General features: G+C 47.2%; 1 protein-coding gene across 5 annotated transcripts; it reads right to left on the reverse strand.

The window, feature by feature from the left end:
- Positions 1 to 100: 100 nt before the first annotated feature.
- ANKDD1A (ankyrin repeat and death domain containing 1A) lies at positions 101 to 14,167 on the reverse strand. Of its 5 annotated transcripts, none has more exons than XM_055717406.1 (15): positions 13,926 to 14,142; positions 11,424 to 11,527; positions 10,628 to 10,747; positions 9,941 to 10,039; positions 9,409 to 9,513; positions 8,452 to 8,550; positions 7,931 to 8,029; positions 6,698 to 6,796; positions 6,262 to 6,357; positions 5,918 to 6,016; positions 4,862 to 4,960; positions 3,475 to 3,570; positions 2,044 to 2,245; positions 1,200 to 1,331; positions 101 to 971 (listed from the first exon to the last, which is right to left on the reverse strand). In XM_055717406.1, the coding sequence occupies exons 1-15, from the start codon at positions 13,957 to 13,959 to the stop codon at positions 910 to 912; spliced, it is 1,545 nt and encodes a 514-aa protein (XP_055573381.1). In that variant the 5' UTR covers positions 13,960 to 14,142; the 3' UTR covers positions 101 to 909. The 5 variants fall into 5 exon arrangements, 4 of the variants coding, with proteins under 4 accessions (XP_055573381.1, XP_055573380.1, XP_055573382.1 ...); XM_055717405.1 differs by having other exon boundaries at positions 6,262 to 6,360; positions 13,926 to 14,137; XM_055717407.1 differs by having other exon boundaries at positions 6,262 to 6,360; positions 10,649 to 10,747; positions 13,926 to 14,136.
- Between the last annotated feature and the right edge of the window lie 656 nt (positions 14,168 to 14,823).

The following is a 14,823-nucleotide window of genomic DNA, read 5'->3' on the forward strand; positions in this document are numbered from 1 at the left end:
TGAATTCCCCCCAAGCTTTAATCACTAGGTTGCACTGGTTTAGCTCTAAGTAAGAATTATGTAGTATTTTTTTAATAAAGAATAAGGCACAACTTGCAAATTTAAGGGTAAAATCTGATTTTATTGAAATACAGACATTATTTTCCCCTTGAAACACTGTAAGAAATAAATATGAAGTATTACACAATGAATTGGTATTTAAGAAAGCTGTATGTCTTTGTCAGAGGCTGTGTAGATAACCAATGACAACTCTTACACTTTTCAAGCTGTAACCTAAGGGATTAAAGAAGTTACTTTTATGCAGTACTTCTATGCTAATCTACACTTCTCTATATATAAATGGTATGTGTTAATGTTCTTCTCTGAAACTTCTTTGTGAAGAGTTGAAACATTAAAGATCACAAACCCTTAAGGTTCCAAAAGGACCAAGTAGTAGCCTTGACTTTTCTTAAATTCCTACCCTAACAAGGACGTTATGAACACATCTAAGATAGAATTGATAGATGCCCCCCCAAAAAGGTAAGTAAATAACATTCCTGAAAACAAAGGCTTTCCCCTTGACAACTTAAAAAAATAACAATTAAAAATTTATATACAAAAATGTGATGTAAACAAGTTACAGTAAAATAGTGTAGTATTTCCTGATACAGTATGCCAAGTGAGGCTCGCTCACTGAAGTCTTATTACAGTACCTGCACTGTATGCAACAGCTGATTAAAAATCTCCCTTCTGTGTAAAGAGGCATTTTAGACTGTCAGCCTTTGCTGACACCCTTGCCATTTCAGACCAAGAAGGCGGCAGCAGCCATGCCAGCTCTTTATGCCGATCAGGAGCAGAGTGGGTGTTTCTCCTGTAGCTCCAAGACAAGCCAGGGCTGCAGCAGCTGAAGGAGCCTCTGGTGTCCTGCTGTTACATGGCTGTGCACTTCCGTGGAGATGCAGAATCTGCATTTGCTTTTTTCCGAATGCTTTCTGTAAACAAGAGAATGTTCTGCTGCACATAAAGTATAAAGCTGTGGCAGGATGTGTTAATTGATCAAAATAAAAGGGAAAAAAAAATGATGTATAATAGTGGCAAGGGGGCGGGGTGGCTTCTAGCCTGTGTGAACTGAATTCAGTTTTCCTCTGTGTATGTTGTATAACCACAGAATTCAGGTAGTGCTCAGTGTGTATTATTTGGAGGAAGACAAAAGGTATTACCTGCTAAATCTCTTCTTCCAATCCCTACAAGGCCTTCGTACAATCCCTTGATTGGGTTTTCTCCTGCTGCGATCACACCGTGGAGCCAAATAAGCAACATTCTGTGGCCATGTTCCCTGTAGCTTTTAGTGCCTGGCAAGATGAAACCACAAATGTAATCCTGCACACAGCACGCAGCCCTGACCAGAGCAGATTTCTGAATCAGTGGGTTTGGACAGCCCTCCCTCCCCTTTGGATTTTACTAGGAGGTTCTGAAATACAGTTCAGCTTAATTCCTGGTTGTGGTGTGATTGCTAGATTCATGTGAAGCTTAATGGAGTGGCTATGAATGAGCTTGGGCCTGTCAGACAACCTTTCATGGCAATACAGAATTTCTGCCTTCAGAGCACAGCTTAGCCCCTTGCTCGCATCGTGCAAACTACAGGAGTCCTTACAGTAACCGAAACAGCGGTCATCTGTTCCTGAAACTCAGAACCTGATTCTGCTAACATATCTCTTAAATTCTGAATGGGACTTCCCTGACTTCTTGGTTCAGATCCTTAAAAGAAAAAATAAAGCCAGCAAATTTCTCCTGTCCTACAGAACAAGAACTGTGGCAAGAACTCGAAGGTCTGGCAAGTGCCTCAGAAGTGAGCAATGAACCACTAATCCCCATGCTTTTGTGCTTTACTCCTAGACTCCAGTGTGTAAATAACTCCACTAAAACCAGGATTTTTAACCTAATCTTTTGGTTGTTTCAAAAAAGTCAGCTGCTTTTCTTCATGCCTTAGTATTACTACAGACTTGCCTCCTAGAAACACAGTTGAACTGAAGGAAGGGAAATAACCTGGGCAGTGGTTTATACCTGTCCATTGTTGCTCAATAGCCCTAATGTGGGCATCCGTGAATTTCCAGTAATGTGCCAGTTTCTTCCATTCACCAGGTCTGAGGTACTTAGTAGCTAATCTCCACATTACTGAGCGAATGTGCTGTGTTTCCAGCCTGTGATCTTGCTTAAAGGTCAAGTGCTTTGCCACCCAGGAGTCAGAGTCGCTGTTCAGATTGTCCTGCAAAGCCAGAACAGGGTGGGGGGTTCAGCTGGGATGCTGCAGATGTACCTGTCATACTGCAGCCTCCCAGGTCCTCAGCTCTGCAGGTGGCTGTGAGTTCCTTCTGCCACAGCACAAATTTTTTATTCTCTTGTTTCACTCTCTTCTAATCATGCATGTTAACGCATCCTGTTAATAGCAGCTTTGCTGTGGAAGCCCATGCAGATCTCCATTTGCATTTCTACAGTGCCTTTTATCTGAGGCTTGTATGCAGAATCATTTAATTAAATCTCCTTGGTCCCCTGCAACACAGTCGCAGCTGCTCAGCCCCCTTTAAGTGCCAGACTGCAAAGAGACTAAATGACTTTCCCCAGGGCTGTGTGGGAAGCCCATTGCAAGGGCCTGATATACATAGCATTAATCCTGAAGCTGCACCTGAGCCACAGGCGTATGCCTGCCTTTCCTTCTTTTTCCTTCTTTGCTGACTTCCTACAGCACTGCCTTTCCTTCTTTTTCCTTCTTTGCTGACTTCCTACAGCACTGCCTTTCCTGGTATGGGAGGATGCCCAAAGTCTTACCAAGAGGCAAGGGATGTGGTGTTTGGCTGTACTTTCAGCACACCCTCTGCTCAGATTGGTTTGGGCACAGGCTTGGTGTAGGCAGGGTTTCAGGTGGGGGACCGGGGCTGAGCAGCTGCACACGGGACGTGGGACCAGAGAGACTGCTGGGCCACGCTGGGAAACACAGGAGGAACTGCCCCAGCTGCGGGGCTTTTTGAGAGGGAAGTCAAGTTGTATGCCTCCACCAACAACTGATCTCTCGGCTTGCAAGAGGTGTCTCCCTTCCACTGTTGAAAAACTCCTCATGTCCCATTCGGTGACCTCAGGCCAAGCATTTTCCTGCTCAGTGCTTCAGTTTCTCCTTCTGGGAAAAGGAACAAATGCTACCCCACTCCCTTCTACAGGGCTTTGGGAACAGCTGCCAAAGCATCTTTGAAAACCCCAGTTGCCTTCAGCACAGCCTGGGGTTTTTAACAACAAGGCTGTTTTGAATGACGAAAGCCTTAAGTAGATGTTGTTGGCAGATGAGGACTTTGTTTTGTAAGGTGATGAAAGTAGAGGTCAGGCCACCACAGGGTGTCCTGTATTTCTTTTCCTTTTGACAGCTGGTAATGTGGAGCCTCAATGAAGAGGGTAAAGCTACACCTGCCCTGCAAAGCACAGGGGATGGTGGTGTAAGCTGCTCACCTTTTCCCATTTGTAAAACCTATCGGCTTTGATAATCATGTCCACCAAGTTGATGTGATTGCCTCGGGCAGCGACATCCAGAGATGTTTTCCCTTGCTGAAATTAGAAGGGGAAAAATGAGCTTGCATGCTTAGGGGGCACAATCTCCATGCCCACCCAGCAGTCTGTAGTAGCAGGCAGGATGGCCTATTGAGCAACGCACCCAGCCGGGATGAAGGACCCCTGTTCTCTACCTGTAAAGACATGGATGTGAGCTAGCTTTGAGCTACTGCATGCAGGGCATGGGAAGTAATTTTCTAGGCTGTGCAGCATCTCCCCTGTCGCCACAGGGGACCTGCCTGTTTGGCAGGAGCAGTTGGGAAAGCATCCTGCAACCCACAGTGGATGGCAGGGTGCTTTCAGGCTGCACAGCGGGTTTGCTGACACCAAACTGAAGTGATTTATACAACCTCATTAAATTTATAGGCTCCCCATATGTATGATTAGAAACGGTCTCCTAGAAGCACAGGCTGACGGGACTATGAAAATGTAATTACACTCCTTACATGAACATGATTTTGGACTGGTTGGGGTCGGGGGGGATTTGTATTTATATCTACAAGCATATAGCAGAAAGCAACGAGATTTGAAAGTTGCGTGAAGGAAAGCGAGCCAGCCCAGCCACGAGGCATGACAGTGAGAACGGTTCTAGCCTCAGATGTGAGCAGAAACCTAATTTCCCACAGCAAAGTGTGAATGTGTTCCCTGCACTGTCTCACTGCGGTTCCACAGACTGCTGGAAGGTGGCAAACGTTCACTGCAGCTGAAGGCCGTCCCAGCCAGGTGGCTTCAAGTCTCTATGTGCTTTAACCCGCTGTGAATAGCTGGCATTATCTTAATCTCTGCCCAAGCCCCCCTCAGCATTTTCTGGGCACATGCCATCCTTGCAGGCTGCACAAAGCTTGCCTGATTCCTCTAGAATTCTTTTTGTTGGTTTAATTAAAGGGTAGAAGGCCTGGACACTGGTGTCAGATCAATACTATTCAGGTACTTTTAACCTATTAAAACATCTGTGCTGTAATTCTTGAGGTATATTTTTTATCATTATTAGGGATGTTTGATATTAACGTGCACGATAGCACGAGTAGAAGGAACTAGAACAACTCTGAGAAAAAAAAGTTTGCTCACTCTGTGAACTGTTTTCTACCTTCCTAAGAACCAATCACTTCTTTCTGGGAAAATACATCAAAATAACCTACTAAGCAGTGTTTCAAGGCTTTATCCCTGGAAATATCCAGATTTTAATATTACTAGCATCCCTTGAAAATGATGAAAAACAGTGACAAAGACCATCTGTATTTTCCCTCTGTACCTCCACAGAACCTATTCAACCCATGGAGACATTCACCTTGTCTGTTAGCTTCAGATTAACTCCTGCGACAAGAATCATCTCGGCAATGTCCTGCCTGCCATGCTCCGCAGCGATGTGGAGTGAGGTCTGCTGCCTCTACAGAAGGAGGGTGAAAGGACTAAATTTCAGAGAAGAAAAAGTGTGAGGCTGGAAGGACAGGACAGAACAATACCAGGAGGAAGCACTGTAAGAACGCTGTCATCTCTGCCCTCCTTTCCCTCTATCACTTTTCAAACTGAGGGCCAAACACCCTCCTACCTCAAACTGGAGTTGGGTTCCTGAGACTGAGCAGAACTGATCTGTCCCTGTCCCAACACCAGCACTAGGAAGCCTCCTTGACAACATTTCAGTCCAAAGAAGGAACTTCTTCAGTTCCATAAAGCTCCCTAGGGTCATTTATAAGACTATACTATTTCCTGTTATTTAAACAATATCTGCAGGCAGACAGTTTGGCAAAGGGAGGAAAGGACCTGTGCCAATTCTTTGTTCCCGGGACACAGGGCTGGGTTAATGTGTATGCACTGTAAACTGTATGTACCTTGGGACTGTTTAACGGAAACAACTAAAATCAAACAAAAAATGTGGCAATTTTATGGTGTCATCAGGAAAGAACATCACTACAAGAATGAACATTAAATAAAGCATCACAAACAAGCTACAACAAAGTCCCTCATTCACAAAACTACGATTTGGTGAGACAACCAGCTACCTCCAGGCTTGCCTCCTATTCTCATCCCCCCAAACACTTAGCAGAATATCTTCTGGCCTGAAAATTCTGCCACCTGCTTCCAGCAGGGAGGAAAGAATCTGACTATGCAACGTCACTGTGCACAGGTCCCAGGGGAATGACACAGCCCATGTGTTGAAAGCCATCAAGCTATTACCTCACTGCAGCGATCCAGAATCATTTCACAGGTTTCATGTTTCCTAAGTTGCGCTTCCAGGTTTTCTCCATTTTAAAGCACTCCTCTTTAATCCTGTCCCCAAGGTGATCAAATCCCCCATGAAACTGGTTCACATTTCAAAGACAAAGAATAGGAACCGCAGTCTTACATTATCTGGAATGTCAAGGTCACACTCTGCATCAATGAAGAGCTTCACCATTGCTGGGAAGTTGTGCAGTACTGCAATGTGTGTCGCTGATGCGTTTTGCTGTGGAAAGTAGACCCTGTGCTTAGGAAGAGCTTATCTCAGGGCACTGAAAGGACCATGCTGTGCCCAGCATGCCTTACTCTAAGGCAGCTGCCAGCCTGGACTGGGGGCAGACTGGGGATGCTGCCCCATAAGCACAAGCCCCGTAGCAGCACTGGTCCTTTCGGAGTTGCTTTATGCTCTTGAGCAGCTTTATAAACTGGCTTTGCCTTTCGTAAGTGATGAGAGCATTGAGCAGGACTTACATGATTAACAGCATCTGTGTGGATTCCTGCATCCATGAGGATCCTTGCTATCTCCTCATAGCCATGCAGGGCTGCGTAGTGGAGGCAGTTCATCTTCTTCTGAGAAGCATGTCAGAAGAGACGGGTATTAGTCAGGGCTTCTTCTCAGAGGCTGCGGTGTTACAAACTATCAACAGAGATCTCCCCGCCTCCCCCATACCCCCATACTGACAAATTCATACAGAATGTCCCCACAGCCAAACCAGTTCCAGGGAGCTTCACCCATCTCTTTGTATAAAGTCATGTGTGCTTTCCTGTGGACTCCCTGCACTATTTTTGAAGTGCTGGGCTCCACATGGCCTCACCCGATCACGGGTGCCCTCCCTGGGAGACCACGGGCCTGGGCAAAAGTCCACAAAGTAGTGTTTGGAAATGGAGCCACTTCCATGGAGCTAACCTGGGTTTGGGCATTGACATCAGCACCTGTTTCCAAGAGCAGCTTCACACAGTCACTGTGACCTCCCTCAGCAGCCAGGTGCAGAGCTGTAAGTCCTTCCTGGACAAAACAAAAAAGGAGACAAGCAGCATTTCTGTAGACGAGGCCAAGAAGAGGAGCAGAATGAGCAAGCCTCTACCCCATCTTCTGAATCCACGACATGTTAAAATACCAATTCTGAGGGCCAGGGATCTCCAATCGATTGTTAGGAAAATAAAGGACACTATTACCTGCCACCAACATTAGAGTACTGCTCTGTCCTTATGCCACTGGAAACAGCTGGCCTGTGGGCCACAAGACAGACACCGCGTCTACCATCTTTCCTCCCCTTCAGCCCATCAGCAAACAGAAAAGAATTTCACGTGGACAATGAAGACAAACTGTTTTCCTGGAGTAGCCCAGAGACAGCCATAGGCAGAACTGGAAACCCATGGCCCTCAACCACTGGTTCTCCTTTCTAAGAGCTACAGCTCATTTCTTTACAAGAAAACAGAAACAAGCAGAATCCCGAAGTGATTTAATCTGGTTTTATTATTGCTCTTTGCACAAAAGGGAAGACAAATGCTACCAGTTACCAGAGAAGGTGGTTTCCCCTTTCTTTCAGATCCTAATCACAATCAAATACACTTTTCAAAGACAGTAACTAAATAAGACTAAAAAAAATTGCTGATAAACTTAATTGGGAGTGTGCCCTGAAATAAATAACAGTGCTCCTAAACCAATATTTGCTATCTAAATCATTAACTGTGTACCAGCCACATAATTTTCCAAAGCAGGTCTGGCAAAGAGAGATCTCAAACAGAAGGTCCATATGTTCAGTGACTAAGTCAATACTATAAAGCATAGTGAAGTTTAGTTTAAAACACACTCAATAACCATTTAGGCACTTGAATTTACAAGGGTCAGGGAGAAAAAGGGAGATTAAATGGAGTGATACGGTAGGTCAGCAGATAGAGCAGGAAGAAAAGGCAATATTTTAGAATGCAATATCAGTCCAAGAAGCGTGCTGCCTTTCACTGATACTCTGCAAGTGTGACCTGCAGTTACACACGTACACTTCAGATAAAATCAGCTATCTTCTAGACCTCTCCTGTCGATACTGACTGTTCAGCCTGATGACTGTGGCAGGAGATTATTTCTAGGGAGGGAAAGGGCGAAACTGACACAGTTTTTATTTCATTTAAGTGTACTTACTAAGTTCTTTCCATCAAGGTCCACTCCAATGTCTACAATCTTCTGCAGTACAGAGAGGTGTCCATTTTTAGCAGCTAAATGCAATGCTGTGTTTTCTTCCTGAAGGTAAACAACACTTCATACATGTATGTACCACAAGACTGAGTGTTCATACACCACAACCTTGCACAGAGTATATCCAGGGTGGCTGAAAAGGGGGGTTGTAACCAGTAACAAGAGTCTGAAACAGTTTTCTAATAGCTGCAGCAGGGAGGGAGGAAACCCAGCTACCTTAAACTGGAGCATGGTCCACTAGGCTTGCTGTGTATGCTGTCTGACAAGTCCTGGAGAGAAATCCAACATGGAGTGAGGTGCAAATGGCTTGCAATTGGATAGGGAAGAAAAGCCCTGACATACCACAACCATAGTCACAACTGCTGAGAACTTGCATGCATGAGCCTCTTCTGGTATCCTGTTCCCTGACTTTCACAGCCCCTAATTCTTGGACTTCACCTCCCTTGCATGTGGTTTTATGCCTGTACCTTGTCTTTGGCACTGTGAGAACAACCCAGTCGAATCAGGAACTCTACCACCTCCAGCCGCCCATACTCTGCAGCCAGGTGAAACGCTGTCCTGTCCATCTTCGCAAGAAAAAAAAAAGAATTATAGTCCAAGAAAAGCTCAGAAAACACAAGATTAGATCACCTTCTGCAAGCAGTACAATAATGCCTTGGGCAATAACCCAGTCCACAGGGGGGGGAAAGTGCTGCACTTCAAAAATAGTTACCTTTCATTCTGTTGTTAACTTTTATACTGCTTTACATTTGGGATGACCCTAACAAAACAAGGTCAAGAGAACTACCCACTGGGGCTAACAGCTCCAGGCACTTTGGTCTCACCAAACACTGGAAAAGAGATCTTTTCAGTATTTATTTCATATATATAGGGGATAATAAGTAGTTTACTAAAAGCAACTACGGATAAAAAAATGGAATTACTATCTGAGATCCCAGTTATTGAGTGAGTCAGAACTCCCTTGGGGGAAAGGCAGATCTCTTGTTACTTTATTTAACTCCCAAGCATCAGAGTGGGGACCACTCTTGGAACCATAAAGGCCATGGAGTCAAAAAAAATGTGCGCTAGCTCCTGTGTGTTCTTATGCTGTCTTCAGGAACAGATCAGCCAATGCTGGAACATGCTGGGAGAGGGTTAGCTTTGGTTATTACTTACCCACAATACCCTCTGAAGCATCAGCTGCAAGAGAGGAGGACACTGAAATTCCTGAATTTATTCTATAAAAGGCTACATTGCGAAGCCCTGGCTGCCAAAGCTTTACCAGAGCCAGAACCCCCATCGACCCTAAGCCCCCCTCTTCAGGAGGGCTTCCAGGAGTAGCATCTGATTCTGAGTCTCTTCCCAAGACAAAGGGCAACATTCCTGCTAAGCTTGGCAGAGGAAGGTCAGACCTGACGAAACAAAGCAGTGAAGAGCCTTCCTACCTTGTCTGTCTTATCCACACACATGTCCTCCAGGTCCTCCATGATGAACTCCATCACCTGGATGTGTCCCCTCTGAGCCGCACAGTGGAGCATGTTCCTGCCATTCTGGAGAGGAGATAAAGGACTGCTCATTTAACAAGTCCAAGATCACGGGACAGTCTGTTTTAACAATGTGATCCTGTTAGCAAAGAACCATTCCATGCCTTCCTGTGCCTCTAGGGCTAAACTAGCCTGTGCTGCACACAGCACGTTACGACTGAAGTATTAATGTTCCTTTTCCCAACCAAGGTCTATTTTAAAATACACGAACTGCTGATTCACTAAACCCATGTCCCATTTCTGTAACACCTGCCACAACAACACTGCACAAATATGAGCTAAGCAAGCTGTGTACATCTCTATAGCTACAATTATTACATGTGTAGGAATAAGGCAGAAGTGCAAATCTTAGTTCACAGGTAAGCCTCTCTCTCTCCCCACACCATCACTGGCTAGAGGCACGTGACAGACCCAAACAGGGAGACTGCCTCACCCTATTGACACAGTTAATCTTGGCCCCAGCACTGACGAGGATCTGCAGGACGTGGAGGTGACCGAACCAGGCAGACAAGAGAAGTGCATTCATTCCAAACTGGGTGGAAAAGAAGAGAGATACTTACAGCTAAACTGCAGCCACCACCATCCCCACCCACCCTGGAGGCAAGCTGTTCCTTTAGCTTCATGAAGTTTCCCAAACATTTTTGTTTCTTTCTGGGGTTTTTTTAGCCCCTTTCTCCAATTACTATTATTCCTGCCACAGATGGTTGCAGCAGCTGAGCAGAGACCTGCCTCTTGACTGCCACTTCCTAGTCAATGGTGTGTATTAGCCTGGTTGTTATGGGGGAAAGAGAACTTGCTGGCTGTCCCTGTCTTCTCACAAGCCCCAATAACAGGACCAGAAGCAGCCAAACATCCCCGTGCTATACAGGAAACCTCACAGATTCTACCAGCCTACTTCCTGGTCACTGTGCATGCAAGGAAAAGGCCAAAAGACAGAGCACTGACACCTCTGAAAACAAGGCTTGCTCCAGAAAGGCACTGCACCTGCCTCAGCAGGGAGGCCACAGCTTCTCAAGCACTGCAATGCCTTGTGCCACCCACCCAGGGCTAAGGTGAAGTCTGTAACTGCTGGCCCAGCACCCAGCCCCCAGCGCTCCCCCAACACATTTGCAGGACATGCAAGGGAGAGTCGCCTTTGTACACTGTCTTCGTCATCCACTGGGAAATCGTGATCCAGGAGCAGTCGCACAGCATCCACGTGGCCTGCTCCTGCGGCCCAGTGCAGGGCAGTCCGGTCTATCTGGAAGGGGAGGAAGGAGAGAGGGAAGGCTGATGTATGCAGAGCGCATGTGTATCTCCCAGTCTTCATGAAGGCCAAAATCTCCTTTGCCATCCATGGAGCCAGAATTTCTCACACTGTACAGGGTTTTCTTCGGACACAGCCATCTGTCTCTTTGCTGTCTTCTCAGGTAGACGGGTGCTAGTCACCTTCTACTCAGAAACTGCAGTTCTGGACTATAGCAACAGCACAGGAATTAAAAACATCGCTGACCGTCAATGGACAGATTGAAACAGCAGGGATGGGTGCAATCCCCTATTTCCAGGAACCTACTGGTCAACAAGCGGGAACCTGCACCAGGAACTAAGTTACACCCACAGCCTTGGCATAAAGAGATAGCAAAATCAAAGCCTTTCATTGGAGCTGTATCTGACACACAGGTTGCAAGGGGAGGCATAAATTACCACCCTCTCTCAGCACTTGCAACTTTCCAGTCTGACCAGGATGACAGCGCCGTGGGTTTCAGTGTATTGTGAAACTCATCAGTTGCCACAGGCCCTATTTAGCACTGGGCAGTGTATTTTAAAGCTTTGACCAATTGAGTAGCTAATGAGAAGAGTAGCATTAAGGAGCTGCAGTTCTGAAACATGCCCTCAGCACTTCCTGCAGCTTGGAGGTAGAAAACCCCAGGACTTACATTGTTTTTTGCTTTGATGTCGACCCCTCTCCTGATGAGCTCTTCCATCCTGGCTGTGTCATTACGCTTTGCCGCATCATGGAACTCCTTCTCTGAATGAAGCACTGCAACAGAGACACAAGAGCAGGCATTAACAGTGCTGGCAAGGAGCATGGAGCAGCATGCCCGAACAAATCTCCCCTGCATCTCACCGGCCCCAGTGGCTTCAAGGAAGGATGACTGCAGAAAGATTCTTTCAGCAAGAATTCCAGCCGAACAAACATTGGCATGTTTGCTGGGTTTGTCCTCTCCCATTATCTCCCCTTCCCTGAGTACCCGGTGTGACACCTGTGCTCTTCCAGTCCTACCAGCTTTTCTTCTAACTCAGTGTCCTCTGCATGGCCTTGTTCCAGCTGCAAAACCTTTTGATCCATTAGGTCCATGTTCACTGGGCATCCTCTGAGGTACAGAGCTGGTGTGAGGTCTCAGGCAGAAGACACTGACTCTTTTCTCCACCCCTCCACTTACATCCCACTGCTCTACAAGGAGGCCTTTACACATGGTCCTGCTGTCCCCCTCCAGGTAACATGAATCAGTCAAGCAGCACAAAACTGCTAGCCTGGCCTGTGATTAGTGTTGCATCTCTTAATAGACCGTTGCAGTTCTGCACATAATTTACCACAACCAGCAGTATTTGTCCTGCACAGTTAGGCATAATTTAAGAGCGTTTACTCTCCATGTTGGGCCTTGCCCCAGCAATCTTCTCCTTGATCAAACAAACCTTCCTGCCAAGAAACGAGAGCAAGGCTGTGACTCTGGGCCTGCTGCATCCTGACAGGGAGGCTCTGGAGGCTTTTGGCAAGCCTGGTGTCAGTCTTTGCTGGACTTAGTCTCTGTCCTAATGCTTTTTGGGGAAATCTTTTGAGAAGTGCTTGTGTCAGACCCTCACCCTGTTACATCCCACTGGAGAGCTGGCTCAGAGGTTCTGCTCTCTTTCGCATTTCTGCAGATCTCAGGCTGCAGTTTGAGGGTAGCAGGGGCTCAACGCACCTGCAGTTTGTCTCAACATATTGGCTAGACACTAACCACAGGCCACACAAGAGGCATCAAAACATATTATTGTTCCCATTCCACCACACTGAGGAGATAAACAGGAGACTTGCTGTCTAAATAGCACTACCACATTTGTCTCTGGAGGGCACAGAAGAAAGGCACCACTACTGTGGGCTCTTCAGGCAGCAGAGGTATAACCTCATCCTCCAGTTTCTGTTCCTCTTACCTTCAAACAAAAAATTTTAGCTCAAGAAAAACACGAATAACACAAACCTTAATACCAGACAAGGGAATTTAGGAGTGTCGGACCTACTGCTACAATTAAGGCAGTAGGATTTGGACACTGATTTCTGCAGGAACAGGATTTTCTACACTGTATATTGAGATCCTGTTCTCATCTGGTCAGGTGTGTTAACAGGGCTGCATTTTTACACCACAAGGACCCTTCATTTGAGGGGAAATATCTGGAGAACTTGGGAAAATCTGTAGAGTTTATGTTAATTAATTAATAGTTAATTAACAACACTGATGGCTTATCTCCGTTCAGTGGAGTAAATCCTCCGTTTCAGTTAAGCAAATGTTGCTGCACCTGCTCTCCAGGTGACAGCAATGTGTTCTTACATTTTACGATGGCACAAAGCATCATTGCCAACAGATGTCAAACTGCCCCTTGACTTATTTACTCTTTCCTCTACCTGTGAAGATGCAACAATCAACCTGGCATCGCTAAGGCTGCAGAAGTCTCAATTTATTTCTTTTCAGCAACACATAGGAAACAATTTGACAGCCTGAGTTTCCTATTTATTGTCCACACAGGCGAAGTAATGTAATGTAAATGTATGTGCACCCCCCATCATAGCACGCACCCTTCCAACAGCTGCATTCCCATAGATATTTAGCAGTTTTCTTTCTCCTTCAGGCTCAGGTTCTGGGGTATTTCATACCTGATGGTACTGAATATGCATTCAGTTATCCCAAACAGCGTGGAGCACAATTTAAATGATTTACCCTCAGTTCAATGCACCAGCTCACAGACAGTTTATTACGCAAGAGGTTTAAAAAAAAAAAAGCAGCGAAGGAGATGAAAGGACCGCAAAGGAAGGCGCTGGCATGTCCGCTGGGCGCTACCTGAGGCTGCAGGACACCAAGCCAGCCCAGGGCGGCCGGGGACCGCTCCGTGAGGGGGGCAGAACGGCGCGGGGGTGGGGGGTACCGGGGTTACATGCAGCACCTTAGGCATGCAGGATGCTTTGGGCAAAAGCAGTGGCGATTGCCGCGTAGGTTACGCAGCTGCGTTGTTTCTGAACGGATTTTTACAGGTTGTGTTATTCCTAAAAGCACCGCGGCCCTGCCGCACAGCCCCCCGCCGGCACGGGCCCGGGGAGGCCGGCGCCCCCTGCCGCCACACAGCCCCCCCCGAGCGCGCAGCGCCTCCCGCCCCGCCGGGCAGCCCCCCTCGCCCCCACTCACGGCTGTCGTCCTCCGGCGCCACGCCGGCCTCCATGCTGCCGCCCGCCGCCGCCTCGGGGCGGGCTGACGGGCGCGGCCCCGCCGCTTCACGGGCGGGCTGGCTGCTGCGCCGTAGGGCGCCTCTCGAACTGTCATTTAAAGGAAAATAAAATAAAATAAATGCTCTTTCCGACGAGCACGGTGCTTTCCGGCCGTTTTGGGGTGACTTGAGGGGCGAACATCCAGCTGGCGCCATTTCAGTCAGGGGATCGCACGGCTGTTACCTGGGCCGGTGCCCCCCTTTACCACAGCGTGGCTGGGACAAGTGCTCGTACTCCGGGGCTGTGAGTGGTTTAATTCTGTTCCCAGACCGATTTGGGAGGAGAGGGGTTGCTGCTCCGTGGGAAATTGGGGGTGGGATGGTGGTTTTTTTCCCTGAAAGCAGGGTTTTGGTGTTCCCAGGGGATGAGGTGCTCACATCCGCCACACTGCCGGGGTGCAGCAGCAGGTGCGGGAGGGGGTTAAGAGCGCTCATCACTCAGAGTTTTAGTTAATTCTTCTGTCCCAGAATCTGGCTCTGGTTTTGTCTTTTCGTTTCCATTTTGATAGTATGAGGAGAAAGGAATCAGGCAGTGGTCTGAGCTGAGGTTGGGAGAATCAGATCTGTTTTGGTGAGGTCTGAGGTAGGCAGAAAAAAAGGGTCCAAAACGGCCTAAACAATTACAAAACTGGGTGCTTGGTCCTGTCAAGTGTTGTCCATCTCCAGGCCAGAGAGATGATGCTGCCTTTTGATGAAGGACCAGGTCATGGATCTCCTGGCAGCAAACCTTTCCTGCAGCTACACGGGGGCCACCCCTCCAGCCATTTCAGTTCAGCCCATGCAAGGTTGCTGCCATGGGTCTGGCTGCCGCAACGTTCC

This window comes from Falco cherrug, chromosome 7, assembly GCF_023634085.1.
Source record: "Falco cherrug isolate bFalChe1 chromosome 7, bFalChe1.pri, whole genome shotgun sequence".
NCBI lineage: Eukaryota > Metazoa > Chordata > Aves > Falconiformes > Falconidae > Falco > Falco cherrug.